This window comes from Borostomias antarcticus (assembly GCF_949987555.1).
Source record: "Borostomias antarcticus genome assembly, chromosome: 17".
Lineage (NCBI taxonomy): Eukaryota > Metazoa > Chordata > Actinopteri > Stomiiformes > Stomiidae > Borostomias > Borostomias antarcticus.
In genome coordinates, this window is record NC_140250.1 from 8049124 (window position 1) to 8065623 (window position 16500).

The 16500-nt window shown below is 44.2% G+C and overlaps 1 protein-coding gene across 4 annotated transcripts in view; it reads right to left on the reverse strand.

The window, feature by feature from the left end:
* Positions 1-3284: 3284 nt before the first annotated feature.
* The window catches only part of LOC311320015 (receptor-type tyrosine-protein phosphatase delta-like), a gene marked incomplete at both ends in the record, with an annotated part of 124398 nt that continues 111182 nt past the window's right edge, over positions 3285-16500 (reverse strand). For all 4 annotated transcript variants that reach the window (XM_084451651.1, XM_084451650.1, XM_084451652.1 and 1 more), the window contains 7 exons: positions 3285-3353; positions 5105-5240; positions 5630-5784; positions 6817-6942; positions 7202-7328; positions 7524-7702; positions 9035-9320. In XM_084451651.1, the coding sequence (XP_084307777.1) occupies positions 3285-3353; positions 5105-5240; positions 5630-5784; positions 6817-6942; positions 7202-7328; positions 7524-7702; positions 9035-9320 (1078 nt within the window). The remainder of the gene's footprint in view (positions 3354-5104; positions 5241-5629; positions 5785-6816; positions 6943-7201; positions 7329-7523; positions 7703-9034; positions 9321-16500) is intronic.

A 16500-nucleotide genomic window follows, 5' to 3' on the forward strand; every position in this document is an offset into this window, starting at 1 on the left:
GACGGAGGGAAGAAAGTGAGATTATGGTGCATAACACTGACATTTTTTAATAGAATTCATTTATAACAAATGGAACTTGTGTCAGCAAAGAACTGATTTTCATACAGACTTCATTCGCCACCAATGTAACCTAAGTAGGAAAATAAAAAGCACTCCTTTCATTCAGAAAAAAAAACAGTTTACGCTTACAACTAATCAGAGGTAATTGTATGATTTCTTTTAACAAGCCTTTTTTTTACTTTTTATTTTTTTACAATTTAATTAATTAATTTCAGTCTATGCATCCAGACGGGAGAGAGATAGAGAGTAGAGAACACAACGTTTATTTCTGTAATGACACTCCAAGCTTGGATGGCGAAGCCACAATAACGGATGGTTAGGAGGGACAGGTTTCTGAACTCATCTGCTGGAGTCACCATGGCACCAGGATGGATGCTCTTTTTCGCCACAAACTTTTTTTTTTTGTCTTTTTAAAGTTGATACCTTTTTGTGTTATTTACATACACACAAAGTGAACGTTTAAGGAGATTCTTACAGATGGGTTCAAGTAATATATTATTGGGATTAGAATCAATAGGGCAGTGCATAGTACAAAGATAGAGAAAGTGCAATTCTTCCTACTGGGCCCACTGAGGCCGTTCTGCCATGTTTCTCCATGCATATGGAAATTAAAAGACTGAGATGGGAAACAAATATTATGGACCAGTTAATGTACACATGGTTAAATAATAGCACTTTATACCTTAATGTTATGACAAGTAAAAAAACAAAAACAAGTATGAAGCAATTGACGAAAAAAAATAGCTGCTTGAAATAACAAGGGGAAGCACCTGGAATGCACATCCACATGCCATCAGTCAGCAAGGGTAAGTAAAATAGGTGTCCAAAATTATTCGATTTAATTTGAAGGAACTTAACTTAAGGAATTGTACTAAACGATTAGTTGATGTTTTCATAAATAGTACATACCACTAGGATTTAGGATTGAATCACAACTCTGAATAAGGTGAATACTAGGTGGTTTACTGCATACCACAATGCAGTAAACCACCTAGTATTCACCTTATTCAGAGTTGAGCTCTACTAGAGCTCTACTATCAGTCTTTATGCCCTGGCCTGCAGCTGAGTGTAGACACAGACCACTGGTTTCCCTAGAATCTGTCTAACGTTCCTCAATTCATTCTAATGGAGACAGAGATAGCTAATTGACTCTGCAAAATGGTTGTCCTTGATGCAAGTCTTTGACGACCTGTGTGTGGCTTTAGACTCCCGTAAGTTGTCCATAGCAGTTTTAAATGCCAATTTTCTACCTCAACTACATTTCTGTGTATTTGAATGCTTACATTTGGTACATTAGAAAAGCAACCTATTAAAGATATATTAACTCATCTTTACTATAGAACTGGTTTCATACTCTGCTATTTTTAATTGCAAAGGTCAGTGAATTACATGGGAGTCTCTTTTTTTACTTCAGCCATAATAAGGCCACAGACATGAAAATATGAGCATCGCAATGTGAATATTTGCATAATCTCATATAATGTAACAAATGAATACTTCTGGCGTAGAAAATTAAATATGCACTTCTACTATATGCACTGACTACTCAAAGAATACATATGTAAATTAATATTATAAAAAAAACAGGCATAAATATAAGGCACTCTAAATGCAAAATGAAAACATGTTATGCCGTTGTGTTTTGAAACCTCAGGAAAGTGATGTCTTTGTACCTTGCCCTATTGTATGAAACAATGACTAAGCAACCCTGCATGGCACTACAGACTGCACGGGAGTGTATCTTAATGTACTGGCGACGCTCTGGTTGACACTTGGCATTCATTCCCACTTCAACACCTCACTCGGGGAACAACAATGTTATGACTTCACAAATTATCCACGTGAACCCTATCTATAATACACCTATTTATTGCACAAGAACAGATGCACTGAACCAGAATATGATGTAGTCCCACTGATGTGCATTCCAGTGAAAAATCTCTTCATTTTCCCCATAGCACAGAAATCTCATCGTGGAAGCTTTCTTATACAATCCATTCTTTATAGATATATATATTTATAATGAATATTATATGATTCTTAATTTATATATCATTTATATATCAAACATCTTCTGTACCATATATATTCATATATCAATATATCTAATTCATCAGGTTCTCATATCATTCTAGCATGGAAGAACTAAGATAATCAGTAGCAGCAGCTTCATACTTTGCTCATCCCTGTTGATTCCACAAAGCCCCAGTTTATCCACGGGTGTAATTAAGTCATGTATGTGATCATGGACAAATTAGAAATACAAACAACAACAAAAAACCTGCAACATAAGACAAACTAAATTTGGTAGTGTGGATACAGGACTGCAGAGTGCAACGAACCGAAAAGAGCGAGACAATTCTATAAGGAGAAATACTTTCTCTGCATGACGGTGCATACATCAGAACAGTTCTATAGCTAAAAAAAAAACAACCCAAAATAACAAAAACTATGTGAATAAATTGTATCACTTCATTAAGTGACAACTTTGTTTAAAAAAGGAAATAAATCCACACAGTTCAAAAAGAAGCACATATCAGCCGTATAATAAAGTACTACAAAACTAAATCAATAAGTTTTATCTGTTTCATATATCTTTTAACATTACCCTTCCCCAATTGATAAATGATGAACGTTGTGACAGGAAACTGGGTATGTAGTTATTATTAGTTTAATCATGTCCTGTTTTCAAAGTGGACCAAGCATTGGCGTCTTCTTTTTCGATGGGTTGTCTCTGTGTAGTTGATTGTGGAACAGAAATTTCTCTTTACAATGTGCATCAAGTTTTTAGCCATTCTGTGTGCCTCCATTGCCTCTCTGTAATAGTTCATAATCATTGATGCATTGTTGATGTTCTTATTGTTTGTCATGTTATCTTTTGTTTTTGTTTCATTCAGTTTTTTTGAGCCAATGGCGAATCCTTGAAGCAACAGAAAAAAATAATCCCATTGGATGCTTCAACAGTCAGGATCCTCTCACGCCCTTTTCAGAGTGAGGTCTATGGGGGTTGGGAAATACTTGGTCCTCCTGGAATCATCTTTAATTATTATTATTATTTTTATTATTTTTTACATTTTCGTGTCTCACATCCAACACTTAAATGAGTCGTTAGCTAGGAGTTTAGAAGTACTTTCTCAAGCAGGAGATTATGGCTCAGTAGAGAGGCTCGCTGGGGTTTGTTCTTCCAAATGGCCCTCTGCTTTTTTCCTCCGGTCCAGGTACTTTTACGTTGCATAGTGATCAAAGCTTCCCAGGTACTCCAGACCAGCTCGGTAACAGAACTGGTACTGGTCCTGTAGGGAAGGAGAAACACACTTTAAGCCACTGTGTTTTGCACTCTACAGTATTCCTTGTAGTATTATTATTTTTTCTCCCTGCATCCACTCTCACTATCCATACTGTACACGTGGCCATTCGTTTCCCTCCAGCTGCGCCTACTCCTCTATCTTCCCCTCGTTGAGGAGGTTCTCATCTGCCTCAGCTATGGAACTAGAAAAAGCTGTTTAAAATCACTACAGGGCAGAATTCCTGCTTTCAGAAATTGCAGAGCTTCTTAGCAGCTATCGTTCACCTCTTGTGTTGATCTTGTGTTCCATCAGCATTTGAGACATTATCTTGTACTGTAGGTTCCTAGTGGAATATCTTATGGATATTAATGGGATAAATAGCCTAGGTCCAGACATTTGAATCTGCCCACTCCACTGAAGTTGTCTGGTGTTGCTACTGTACATGAAACAGCTGTTTCTCAGAGTAAAAACGTATCAGTCCAATGAGTTAAAGGGATTCAATGGTGTTTCATTGCAAACAACTTGTTCTTTGTTTATATTCAAATTTTCTCCCCAAAAAACAATGAATGTGTCCTTGTGGTCTACTAAACATCTTGAAATTCCTACCTAGCTCCATGTTCCCACAGCCCAATGGTCCCACAGCTCTATATTCCCACAGTTCCATGTTCCCACAGCCCTATGTTCCCCCAGGTCTATGTTCCCCCAGCTCTATGTTCCCACAGCCCTATGTTCCCACAGCCCTGTGGAACCCAATCACTCGGATATCTGGATCCTCATCTTCATCGTTCAGCAGGTTTGTATACAACTTTGCTCTGCAGTCCTTACGCCAGCAACGCCAATGAATCTTTTCGCCCCTTGTCTCATGCCGGTGAAAACGGAACTTCTGGACAACTAAAACCTTTCCTCTACGGTTTCCAGGGATCACGCGCCCATGAATAGCAGCCATCTCTGCCGATAAAAGTATGGATATCCTACTACCTGGTTGAATTTGTGTGTTTGCAGCATGAGTTCTGTCTTTATATGCTTCTGCTCTACCCGCACACATTTGTAAACATTGAAACATTGAAATATTTCAAGCACGATAATCTGTCTTATTCCCATGCACTATAGAATACAAGACAGAGAGTATTCTATATTTTTACACACAACCAGTTAGGAGGACAGAGTGAAGGTAAAATTGAAACATTTCAAGCACGAGAATTTGTGTGCTCCCTTATTCCCGTGCACTATGGAATACAAGACAGAGGGTATATTCTGTTCAGCGTTCCACCCACGACAGAGCTGGTTTTCCTCACCAGCTTGTTTTTTTAGGGCCTAATTTGAAAAAAAAAAGTCTTGGTAATGTGGGACCAATGGGCTGTGGGACCAATGGGCTGTGGGACCATTGGGCCTAATTTAGAAAAAAAAAGTCTTAGTAATGTGGGACCAATGGACTGTGGGACCATTGGGCTGTGGGAACATAGAGCTTACCCCCACAAAACAACAACTCCAACTGGCTTGTCAATATAGTAAACCCTCTTGTTGCTCTAGAAGCACACTCTACTTGGCTTTTGGGGACCACCTTCTGAAACTCCATTGAATCCCTTTAATATGACAATGAATGTAGGCAGGTAAGAGCAGAAGTAGTGCTCTAATACACTGTTATAAAGCTGGTTCAGGTGAGTTATAGTCCACACTCAGGTTCACTGGGGATGCTCCTCATATAGAATAAGCGATAACACAAGTTGCGGATTAGGGTTAGGATTTGGGTATCTAACCTCTGTCTGCACCATGGCTGGCCTCTGTGTCCGGAGCATTTTCACCGTCTGGAAGATGTCCACCACGCCCTCGTACCTCATCCGCTCCAAGACGATGCTCAGTGTGATGAACACCCCGGTTCTACCCACACCCGCGCTGCCAGGAGGAAAAAAACCGTTAGCTAACCACCTTGTTGTTAGCGCCGAGGCCAGGCGGATCATACAACACAGTCTAGACTTATTATTGTCCTTCATTGTTGTGTGTCTCTTCACAGCAGTGTTTAAATCAGTTCTTCGCCTGCTGATAATAGTGAACCACTAGAGCCTGAGAGGACTGCGCTGTGCGGTGCTCGTTAAAAGTCTTGATTGATTTTTCATCTCAGTAGGATCAAACTAAAAGAGGCCTGTTTCTTTTAGGCAGCACCATTTGTTTCTTAACAGAGCAAAATGTTGTCAGCGTCATCAGAGGTTCAGAAGTGTGCTCTGGTATCGTAATTGCTTGCCAAACACAAAATTCCACTGGAGAGTAAATACTGACTGCCTTACCTACAGTGGACAGAGATCGGACCATCTTGGCCAAACTGCTCTTTCGTTTTATGCACTTGGCCAATGAAATCGATGAAGCCCTCTCCGGATTTTGGCACTCCTTGCTCAGGCCAGTCTGTAAACTGAAACTGCCTTACTGTCCGTGACTGTCCATCCTGGAAAATGGAGAGAGAGAGAGAGAGAGAGAGAGATACAGAGAGAGAGAGAGAGAGACAGAGAGAGAATACAGGGCGTGCTCACTCAAGTGGAACATCACACAGAGATATGGTAGGAAGGAAATGGAAAAGTGTATGTGATGAAGCCAAGACAGCTCATCCAGTCCGGCAGTTCTTTCCATGACTATCTCACATAATGCCTCAGGCTTTTGTGTGTTTCTCAACTGACGGCATCAGCCTTTGGAGAATCAGGGAGCACAGAGGCACGCAGTTTAACGCGCCAGGGAAAGGCAGTTGGTTACTAAAGATGTCTGTCATTTCACCTGAATGTATTAATACATGAATACTAAAGACACTAATTCCTTTGAAGTGCTACATCTGCCAGGCTGTTGGGGAGCCCTCTTTGAGGAAGTGCAATATTTAAGTGATATTGTATCCCCTTGATAAGGGAAGCAATTCCATTGGGAAGCCAGTACAACAAACACTACAAAGGAGACGTCTGCACCATTTATCAACAAAAGCCTTTGATGGAATTAAAAACTCTTAGCAGCTCGACATGGTCCGCGTCTTATTTGTTTTTACACCATTGACGTGTCATGATTCCATCCAGTACTAATATTTGATATGCTACCCATATGTGGGGATAAGGACTACAGCAAAGTCTTAATCAGAACCATTGTAATGGTTTGAAAAATATTTACGGGTGAACTGAACATGCAGCAACTCAAAAAGAACTCCATAGCAAGACAGATTTATCCATTTGACCAAAGTCCACGCTGTAAGCAATAGAGTGAATTTGGAACTGTTTGGTTTGTGCAGTGAACTGGAGTCATTCGTAGACTATAGGAGAAAAACACTGAGCCCAGTCTGCTAAATCTACTCAAAGACGCCACCTGGCGGTGGTGCATCACTAAAACGAAATAACACCCGTCTGAAATCCCACGAGATTTCCAACGGGATTTCCCTGCCAAATACCGCAAAGGTGAAATGCTGCAGCATGTGACATTTCTAACTTCCCACATCCTTACTTACCCTAGCGTCAGTCACTTTGAACTCTCTCAGAATGTACTGGGGCATATTGTACTCCGCCATGGGGTCCACCACAAAGTACTGATACCTGGCAGATCTCTCTGCTGGCCAGTACTGGTGGCACTTTTCCTACAAGAAGCAAAACAAAAAATGAAGGTCCAATTAGCCTAACCTTTCCATACACAACATTATTTATTCACAGCTAAGGTTATTTAACCATTGCAAGCTCATGGTTAGTCAGTCCTGTTGATCTCCATCTACAAGATAGCGGCGATTACTAGTTTGCACTTGATAAAATGGGTGCTTTGCAAGTAGAAATGAGCAGATGTCTTAGTGAGTCTCCACATAGCGGGTAGGTGATCGTGATTTGTGACGTTGCTCAGCGTACCCTCCCCATTTCTCTGAGCTTGGTTAGCATGACCACGATCGTGGAGTTGTGCTCCCAGAGCATCCTCCAGAAGTCCTCTGTTGTCTCCGCCAGCGGGCCTTGTGTGGCAATGTAGGCTTTCTGTTGTCTGTGAAAACAAGAACCGTATATTACAACGGTGGTCAGTACAGATCATTATCATCACAACACGTTGTATTGCAACTGAGCGACAGGTCAGCTGTATGGAGCTGCATATCAGATATCCCCCGACTCGGCTGAATGGTCATTACCGTGAATGGGCACCAAAGGTTGAAAAACTCCAAATATCCGGCGTCCTCCTTACCTGTATCCATCAATAAAACTGGCATTGATGTAGTCGGAGCCCTCCACCCCTCGGATAGGCTGAAGACACACTCGTGTGGACTCGTATGGCATGATGTTGACAAGGCGGTTCTTGAACTTGTTGCAGGGGAGATTGGCACTGATGAATCGTGACGTATGGGCTTTAGTGTTGGCTAAACGCTGCGGAGGGAGAGACCAGAGCGCCAACCGTTACGGCTGAGAATGAAACGTTAATCGTTGTTCATTTGCCTCCGCTAGTCTGTGCCTGAGATTAAGAGAGGGGGCTTGTGTAGGTTAAAGATGCGAACACTATTAATAACCACACGATGGTATGGAACTGGGGAAGGCCTGCAAAGGATTATGGGGTGTTCAGCTGCCAAACACCGAGGGGACTCCACTGTTTACAGCCTCTACTGTAGTAACATATTTCCCCTTCGCGTTAAGTACGTAAAAGGGGGACCAAGGGGATTATTGTCCGTGCTCGCAGTTGCAAGGGGGAAAAAAAGGCAAACAGCATGTTATGATGAAGAGAGACAATGGATGCCGGTTCAGGCCCACGCCGGAAAGGAGCGCGGGTAATCTAACCTGTGTGTCATCTCTTAGCGGTATCAGCATCCATCACTGAATACGAGAGTGGAGAGCGTGACAAGAAAGGCAAAAGCCGGTCGGGGCAGCTGCACCGCAGACTGTTCTGAAGGGGGAGGCTGGGGTAGAGGCCCCTGCTTATTGTAAATGCAGGGTTGGTTTCTAACCCCCCCCCCCCCTTCACCCCCCCCCACTGGAAGCCATCCTAGTCTTGGGGGGTTTTTGGGGGGGGGGTCTGTGTTTGGTATTCGTTGTAAAACTAGCCCCCTTTTACCGAAGACAAGGAGTAGTGGAGGAAGCGGAGTCCAGGAAAGGGGGCATTAAACCCATGTCGGGTTACAGAGAGAGGCTAGTAACTGTAATGGGAGGAGAACCACTGGCCCCACGCTGTCTAGCTAGGCTAATGGGAATTGGGAAAGCGTCCGGGAGTGGGGGGTTCTGGGATTGGCCGGTCAAAGATGGCAGTTCCTTTATGGGTTGGGTTAGGGGACGAGGAGAGGGGAGGGGGAAGACTGGAGTGGCTTCGGTTGTACGCGAAACAATAGCTGACTACCCTTCTCAGCTTAATTTAATATGGAAAATTAACAGTTGCTGTAAACCTTTGCATGGGGTTATACAAAATTGGACTGCCTCTTGCTTAAGTCTCTTTTTTTCCTTTTTATGGCAAGTTTGTCCACTGTCGCCATGGCCCCTCTATTCCCACAAAGCAGTTGGGCCAGCATTATCCTTTAGGAAGCAGTCAAGCTTGCCAATATCAGTGTTGTATCATTACGTTTTTAACAATGCACCCCAAACAGGAGAGAGCACCAGTTATGTAACCCTGAATGCCTCCCTGTAGATCTTAGGGTCAGCGTTAGGTCTGTCTCCTACCAAGACTGAGCACACCCTCGAGAATCGTTTTTCCGGGAACTTGCCCGGGCAGCCTACCTTGAACTCCAGCTCCATGCCACTGACATTGTCTCCGCCCTCGACCTGCGTCAGCTTCTGGATGTAGGCATAGAGGTTCCTGGCGGGCACCTCGGTGTTGCCGCAGGTGACGGCCTCCTGGAGCGCGTCGTGGATGAAGACGTACTGGTCCTCGGTCTGCACCATGTAGTTCCGCTGGGCGCGCATCAGCGTCACGTGGCCGTAGATGTCCACCGTCTTCTCGTGCTTGATGCGCTCCAGCATGGCGTCGATCACGATGAAGCAGCCCGTGCGACCCACCCCGGCGCTGTGAGGGACGCCGCCGGAAACAAACAGAAAAAGACATAGATGGAGAGAGAAAAAGATCCCTATCATATTAGAGAATGGATGAATTTACTGGCTGGCATCGGTTTTGATGTCTTGTCAGTGATACCTACCATTTGATTGTTGAAAACTACGATACATTGAATAGAGTTGTATTACAAGACTGCAAAGATTCTCTATTTTATCTACTAAAGCCCCATCATATTCATGTTCTTGCCACTCGACAGAGCCACTGAGTCTGTGACACCTAGATTGTGGAATGCTCTTCCTCAGGACTTGAGAGCTGCAGCCTCTGTGGACATTTTTAGGAAGCAGCTAAAGACGCTTGTGTTTAAACAGCCGTTTGTCGAGTTAATTTGACTGTGTATGACAGTTGTCCTGTTTCCTGTGTTTAATTTTGATTCTTAGTATGCATTTTAACTTGTGTGAAGCACTTTGTCTTTTTCTCCTTCTTGGAGTCCTCTCTGTGAGAAGTGCTGTATACATAAAATGTACTTACTTACTTACACTGCCCCAAACCATCACCTTTACCCCGGACTCTGTTCATCACTTTATGCTGTGTAAGCAGTTCACCTCTGAAAATGTTTATTTTTCAGCGATGGTGGTGAGTTGTAGGCCAGCGGCCAGCTAGAGGTGTCCTCTCAGTGCCCGTGAGGCCAGGGAACCTCCCCACGGTTCCTGGGGGACAAGCCCGGGTTCTAGCCCCCTGACAGGTTTTGTCCACGGCGGATCAGACCTGTTTCGTTTTGAGCGTAATCAAATGTGAAACGGTAATGCAGAAGTGAGGGTTTTGGCCTCGGCGGGGGTCTATGCTTGCACTGCCCCCCCCCCCCCCCCCACTCACACCCCAACCCCTCAACCTGTTCTCCCTAACCCATCTGAGCTAATCACTCCCTCAGCCAGGCCATTTAACCTCCATCTCCAGGCCTCAAAAGCCGCCCCCCCACCACATTTTTTTTTTCAGTGTGTGACTTTTAAGAGCTCTGTACATTAGACGCACAACAAGTGCAGCTGACTTCAATACCTCCAACTAGATCAGCACTCTATGCTAAAATGGCATAATGGCTTTTAGCAGGTGTTGAATGGCGGGCCTCTTCATAGGCAAATTGTTGCATTAGTGCAGGTGGGGGAAAAAAAGTGCATTAAAAAAAGAAAATATAAATATGTAAAATATGTGGGAAAAAAGAGGGGAAATATCACAGTAATGTTTGACCTATTTCAGATCAGAAAGAAACACATGCAAAAATCCTCCCCCATGCGCTGAGCGGGCCCTAGCTGCAGTCCTTCCCACCGCTCGGGATACGTGCCATTGTGACAGCGTGGCGCGCCGACGCGCTGATTTATCGCTGCCCAGGCCCGTCCAAACCCCCACCGTGAGGTTCTGTTCCGCCGACTTTTTTTTATGTTGCCATCGAGCCGCACGGGCGTGGTCCAGAAACTCCCGTCTGCCTGACAGCTCTGGTCTCCGGGAGTCGAGCGTCTGACGGGACAGTCCTTGCGCCCAGAGCTCTGAAGTAAATAGGTTATTCAATCCATTAAGCTGACATGACATGTGAGGCACGCTCCCTTGCCTTCTCCTCTTGATAGAGCATTTGTTTTTCATTTATACCACAGAAAACAAGAGAGAGGGAAAGAAAAGTGAAGAGGGAGTGAAGTTAGTCCCCAGGGCCGATGCTTGGTTAATGTGCCGTGGTGCTGTAGAATTGGATGAGGAGTGGGAATTAAGACACATTTGGGAATCGCTCACGACGACAAATCATTGTGTAGTTGCATTTAAAATGGCTGACATTACCTGATTGATTTGGGGCCTTTATCCAAGCAGGCTTTTGTCTGCGCTGTTTGCCTTTTGACTCATAGGTAATTTGAGGTGATTATCAAGCCCCAAGTGCATTGCTACATCATTGGAAGATTGTACGTGCTGTCTCATTGGAGTATTGTACAGGGACTGGTACAGCTCCTGTACGTGCTAGCTCACTGGAAGACTGTATGTGCAAGCTTGTTGGACGATTGTGTGTCTGGATGTGTGTGTGTGTGTGCCTAATGGAAGAGGGTGGGCGTGAGAAATATGTGTGAGAAATCATCTCAGAGGTTTTTGGGGAATGGATCCCCTCCAGGCCTCCGAGCACAGGGGAAAACACAGGGAGGTCAAAAGACCTTCCTCCCCCACGCCCCAGCTGTTTCCAATCTGGAAGCGCTTTTACAGTCTAGTCCCAAATGCATGAGAGTGATGACCTGCGAGAGAGTAAGTGACAGAGTGACAGGGCTGGAGGGATGGAGGTGGGAGAGGAGAAGGAGTAGGACTGGGAGGGCTGGGTGGGTTTGTTGGTGGGGGGTGTGGGGGGGGGTGGACAGTGGCAGTTGGCTCACCTCGTCCATTATCAAAGAGAGGGGGATGGGGGGCTGTGCTGTGCGTTTGGCAGCCAGGACGGTTGGCGGACATCGCCTGCTAACGACCTGACACTGGCAGCTCCTACGGCCGCAGCCAGCTGCTTTGGACGTCTGTAGACACCGGCGTCAGACTCAACAGGGTTATCGGAGTTCGGGGAATAGGCGGTGGGGTGGGGGGGCGTTGTAAAATGCAGCTGCAATGGCCTAGCAGAGATAAATCCCGCACAGCAGAAAAAGCAATTACATGTGTATTGTTACCAAATGCCAGGTTACCTCTCGAGGCCTCACCCCTTAAAGGAGTAGTAAAGGGAAAAATCATGTTTAGCCCTGTTTTAAGGTTACTTATGATCATATACAATGGTTCAGATCAAAAAGTTGACAAAACTAGCACTTTTGAGAAAGTCTGATAATTGCTCTATCACCGTTTAGGTCATGGATGTGGGTGGGCATCTTGAAAAAGCATTCAAAAAACATGTTAAACTCTCAATTTCAAAGACAAGAAACTCACCGAGGTGTTAGTTGGCGTTCTGACATATAATTCGCCATAAAGTAAGATTCTAGTTCATCTGGAAAGGCTTTTTAAAATATTTAGCATAGAACTATTTAGTCGCAGCACATACTTGTGTAAACTTCCGCAAACTAGGTAGCCTAGCAACATAAACAATAACAATAGCTACCGTAAGTAGTTATCCCCTCTGCGGTTTGATCTACACATCTACAATGGTCGCTTCAATACAAGTCAATGGATTTCATAAAATGATCAATAAAACCCTACAGGATTCATACTTAGCGGTGAATTTGATGTCAGAACACCAACGGACACCAATTATACCCTCGGTGAGCTTCGTGTCTTTGAAATCTAGAGTTTAACATGTTTTTGAATGATTTTTCACGGTGCCCACCCACATCCATTGTATGACCTAAACGGTGGTAGAGCAATTATCAGACTTTCTCAAAAGTGCTAGTTTTGTCAACGTTTTGATCAAAAGTAACCTTAAAACAGGGCTAAATATGAATTTTCCCTTTACTACTCCTTGAAACACACAAACCTTCAAACTATTCGTTCCAATCTAAAATATGCCCAGTTCAGTGAATACTAATACCTTATGATGAAGACATTGAGACATATGATCACTGTATATTCATATTCACAGCAGGTTCCAAAATGCTGCCCTCTGTTCAAACTTTTAATGCGTCTGTATAACATACTGACTGAGCAGGCCAGCAAGGAAGTTCCATGAACATCAGAGAGAAATTTGTTCTTTATGGCTATTTAATGGTTCCATGTGTATTATGGGGGTGGATGTTTCCTGAAATACTTTTGTGTTGTCTCACAATCAGAAACAGAGACATTGTCTAATCCCCGATATGCATTGTGGGAGAGTGGGCAGGAAATCATTTTTAGGCGTGTGTGTGTGTGTGTGTGTGTGTGAGGGCGGGTAGGCAGCGCCTCTTCCTCTGCGCTGTGAGGCTGTAAGGTCATAAAACAGAGACTTCCTTAGGGCGACGTCTATCCATCCTCCCCCGCGGCCATAGTGAGCCTTCATTCTAGTCCAGTATGGGAACATCTAAGCTGGGAACCAAGACAAGCTCCACACGATATGTCTGCTGTAAAAGAGAATGTGGAAAATGAATGAGAAACTGAACGGGAAAAAAATCTGACAGACAAGATGTATACGTGCGTCAATGAGGGTAAGAGGGCCAATGTAACATGACGAACGCTCTTCACTACTCCCACAACCCACGCAACAACAACGCTCCCGACGTGACCTAAAGCTCCACTGCTTCTCCCCTTTGAGCGCCGGGTAGAGGCCGGCGATCCCGGTGACATTCAATCATGTCCGTCTGACTTCCGCTGTGCTCTCATAACGCCTGGCTAGCCCCCTTTCTCCAGCAGAGCACACATAGCCCGCGACCCGCGGGTTACCGGGAAACAGCATGGAACTGGGAAGCGCAGAACTCAACTTTATCGCTCTGCAGGGGACATACGTAGCGGGGGGGGGTTGGGCTGGGTGCTTTCGCAATATACCCCCCCCCCCCCCCCACCCCTCAAGATGAGCTCACCTTGCAAAGAGCTCTACAGCGGGAACACATGAATGTACTTTTAATAACATCCTTCTTCACTGCTCCTAAAGGAGGAAACTTGGCTGACTTCCACCGTGACAACGTTTAGAACATTTTTACTTGCGCAACACAAACCGCGCTGTTGAACATGGGGATAGTTTAACCTCATTCTACGCTGTAAGACATTTCCATTTTCCTCAAATACCCTGTTGAAAGCTAGGACAGTTTTCTAAGACAGTTTTGTCTGGCGATGGGAAGGATTTAAGAGTAGGCCGCTCTGAAGCAACTTAAGGCTACAGTTGTGCAGTTGTAAATTGTGTGTTTGCAATTATCTGTAATCGTCAGAGCATAACACGGAGCCAGCAGCAACATTTCACTGTACATTATACTGTACACTATACTTTTACATGTGACAAATAAACCTGAATCAGTTTTAGAGACAAATCCTTACATTTGCCAGCAAATAGGCCTGACTGGTTTGGAAGATCCATCCATCCAACAACCCCTTATTCCTTCCCCATTGTGGATGACTGCCACATTAGTTCCAAGACCGTCACGTGACCATCGGAGGCGTTAAGCCTGCTAGCTGCTGTGTACCGCGTGTGGCAGTCAGGACTTGCAGGAACAGGCAGCTCTGAAGTGGGCGTTCGTTGGACAGGGACAGTGTGACAGCGACCGTGGCTCCATGTGACATACATGTCATATCTGGACAGCTCCTCGACTGTCTCCTTTCTTAATGTGCACTCTTGAAGCTTGTCTCTGGCATGACAACAACAGCAACCGAATCAATACCCCTCGAGACGCCGTCCACTCCGGTCCGAACATGCTAAATTAATTCTGCTCCCTCAACTCCAGGAGCCATTACAGATTAAATGATTTTTGTGTGTGTGTGTGTGTATGTGTGTCGGGGAGTGCTGGCAAGTGTGTGTGTGTGTGTGTGTGTGTGTGTATGAGTGTGTCAATTCAAAATCTGTCAAGAGATAATAATTGTGACCGCCCAAATGTGCTAGTTGCTGTGTGTTACTGCATTCATTTGCGTGTCAAGAGTGCAATGGAAAGAGTGGAATGTGGAGGGACTTCCAGCCATTCCCTATGTTTTTAACTCTGCACCATACAGTACCATACCATACAATACCGTACAGTACCCGCTTCTATTGATTCTTCAGTCAGTTTGAGTCACTTATGAGGATCTTTTAAATAGTCACAGAGGGAAATAGCCTCATTTTAGTCCTCTCAACACATTTCCTACAAACAATAGCCTGGCCAGCTAATTAATCAAATTCTCAGGAGACTGTACACTCTACTTTGGTTTTCTTCGCTAAACTGACCTTTCTTCAGACTTGCCTTCATACATGTTGGTTAATCAACAGCATTGGCAAGAGAGGCAAAGTGTGGCCTACTGGCTACTGTATCTCAGCAACTTCAAAGTTAACTTTCTGATTCTGAGGCGGTGAAGGCGGGAGGACCCGGGGAGACATGGGAGTTCTTCTACACTGATGTGAAGCTCGACAGCCCTTTTATCTGATGAGGAATTAAAATCCCATCTGCAGAGTGACATTAAGTCCTTCATTGCTTCACAGGATTTTCAATTTAAAGTGATTCGGCAACTTGCACTAATTATCTCCAGCATGTGGTCACTTTAATTCTTCCGTAATCCGTACTTTTTCTTTGTTAGGTTCTGACACAAGTTCCTATCTGCTCGTCCGCTTGCAATCTCTGTGCCTTAATTCTCTCTCTCTTTCTCTCCATCTCTTTCCCTCTCTCTCTCTCTCCATCTCTTTCTCTCTCTTATCTCTCCCTCTCTCCGTAAATCCTCAATGTAAACATGGCTGTTTTTGTCTGTCCGTGTGCCTTTCTGTCAGGGGTCTTGGTCTCTTGTGTCGGTGAGGAGTGTGAAGTGAGAGCTTTTATTTAGTTCAGATGCAATAACCCCAGGGATAAGCTTGAGGCCTTGTGGGCTGCTGGTGTGAGACATGTCGGAGCAGGGAGGAGGACATGTCTACGTGTGTTTGTGTGGGACTGATGTTCAAGTTTGCCCAGGGCACTGACACAATGATCCCTGTTGTGTGTTCTGGCGAAATACCATTGGATTGAGAGAAACATCCGCAAAAGAAAGTAGAATGACTAAATTTTTCTGACAGTACTTACAGTAGCTTATGCTATCTATTTTTTGTAGGCCGGTTTTGGGGGTGACCAGACGAGGTTACTTTCCCATGGTCCCATGGTTTCACATCTCTTTGTTCTGCACCAACTGGCTAAAGCCAGCAGGATGGTGAAGAGGAAGGTTAACTGATGAAGACTACTGTAGCATTAAGTTGTGTTTCTGTAAATTTTACATTGAATGCTTTTAATGCCCATGTTAAGCATCATTTTGATGCTCATTTTACGATGTTGAGAATAGTTTTGTTCTGTTTGCTTTATGGTTTATATACGACGCATGGATGTAAATTCCTTTGTAAAGAATGTTTAGGTCTTACCTGACCAGGATCGGACAGAGCACTTGGCTTGGTCCCCGGATTTTATATTTATTATCTTATCTTTTGTATTATTATTAACTTACACTTAGTTCTATTATTACGATGGGGCCTCTGAGTCTTATTTTGGTTTGTCTACTAAGCCGCAGCTATCATTGATTAGGTTATCTCTCTAGTACGGTTTTGGCTCTGTAGAACTGAATTGTTCCGGTTGAGCAGATGATTTATGAACACGCT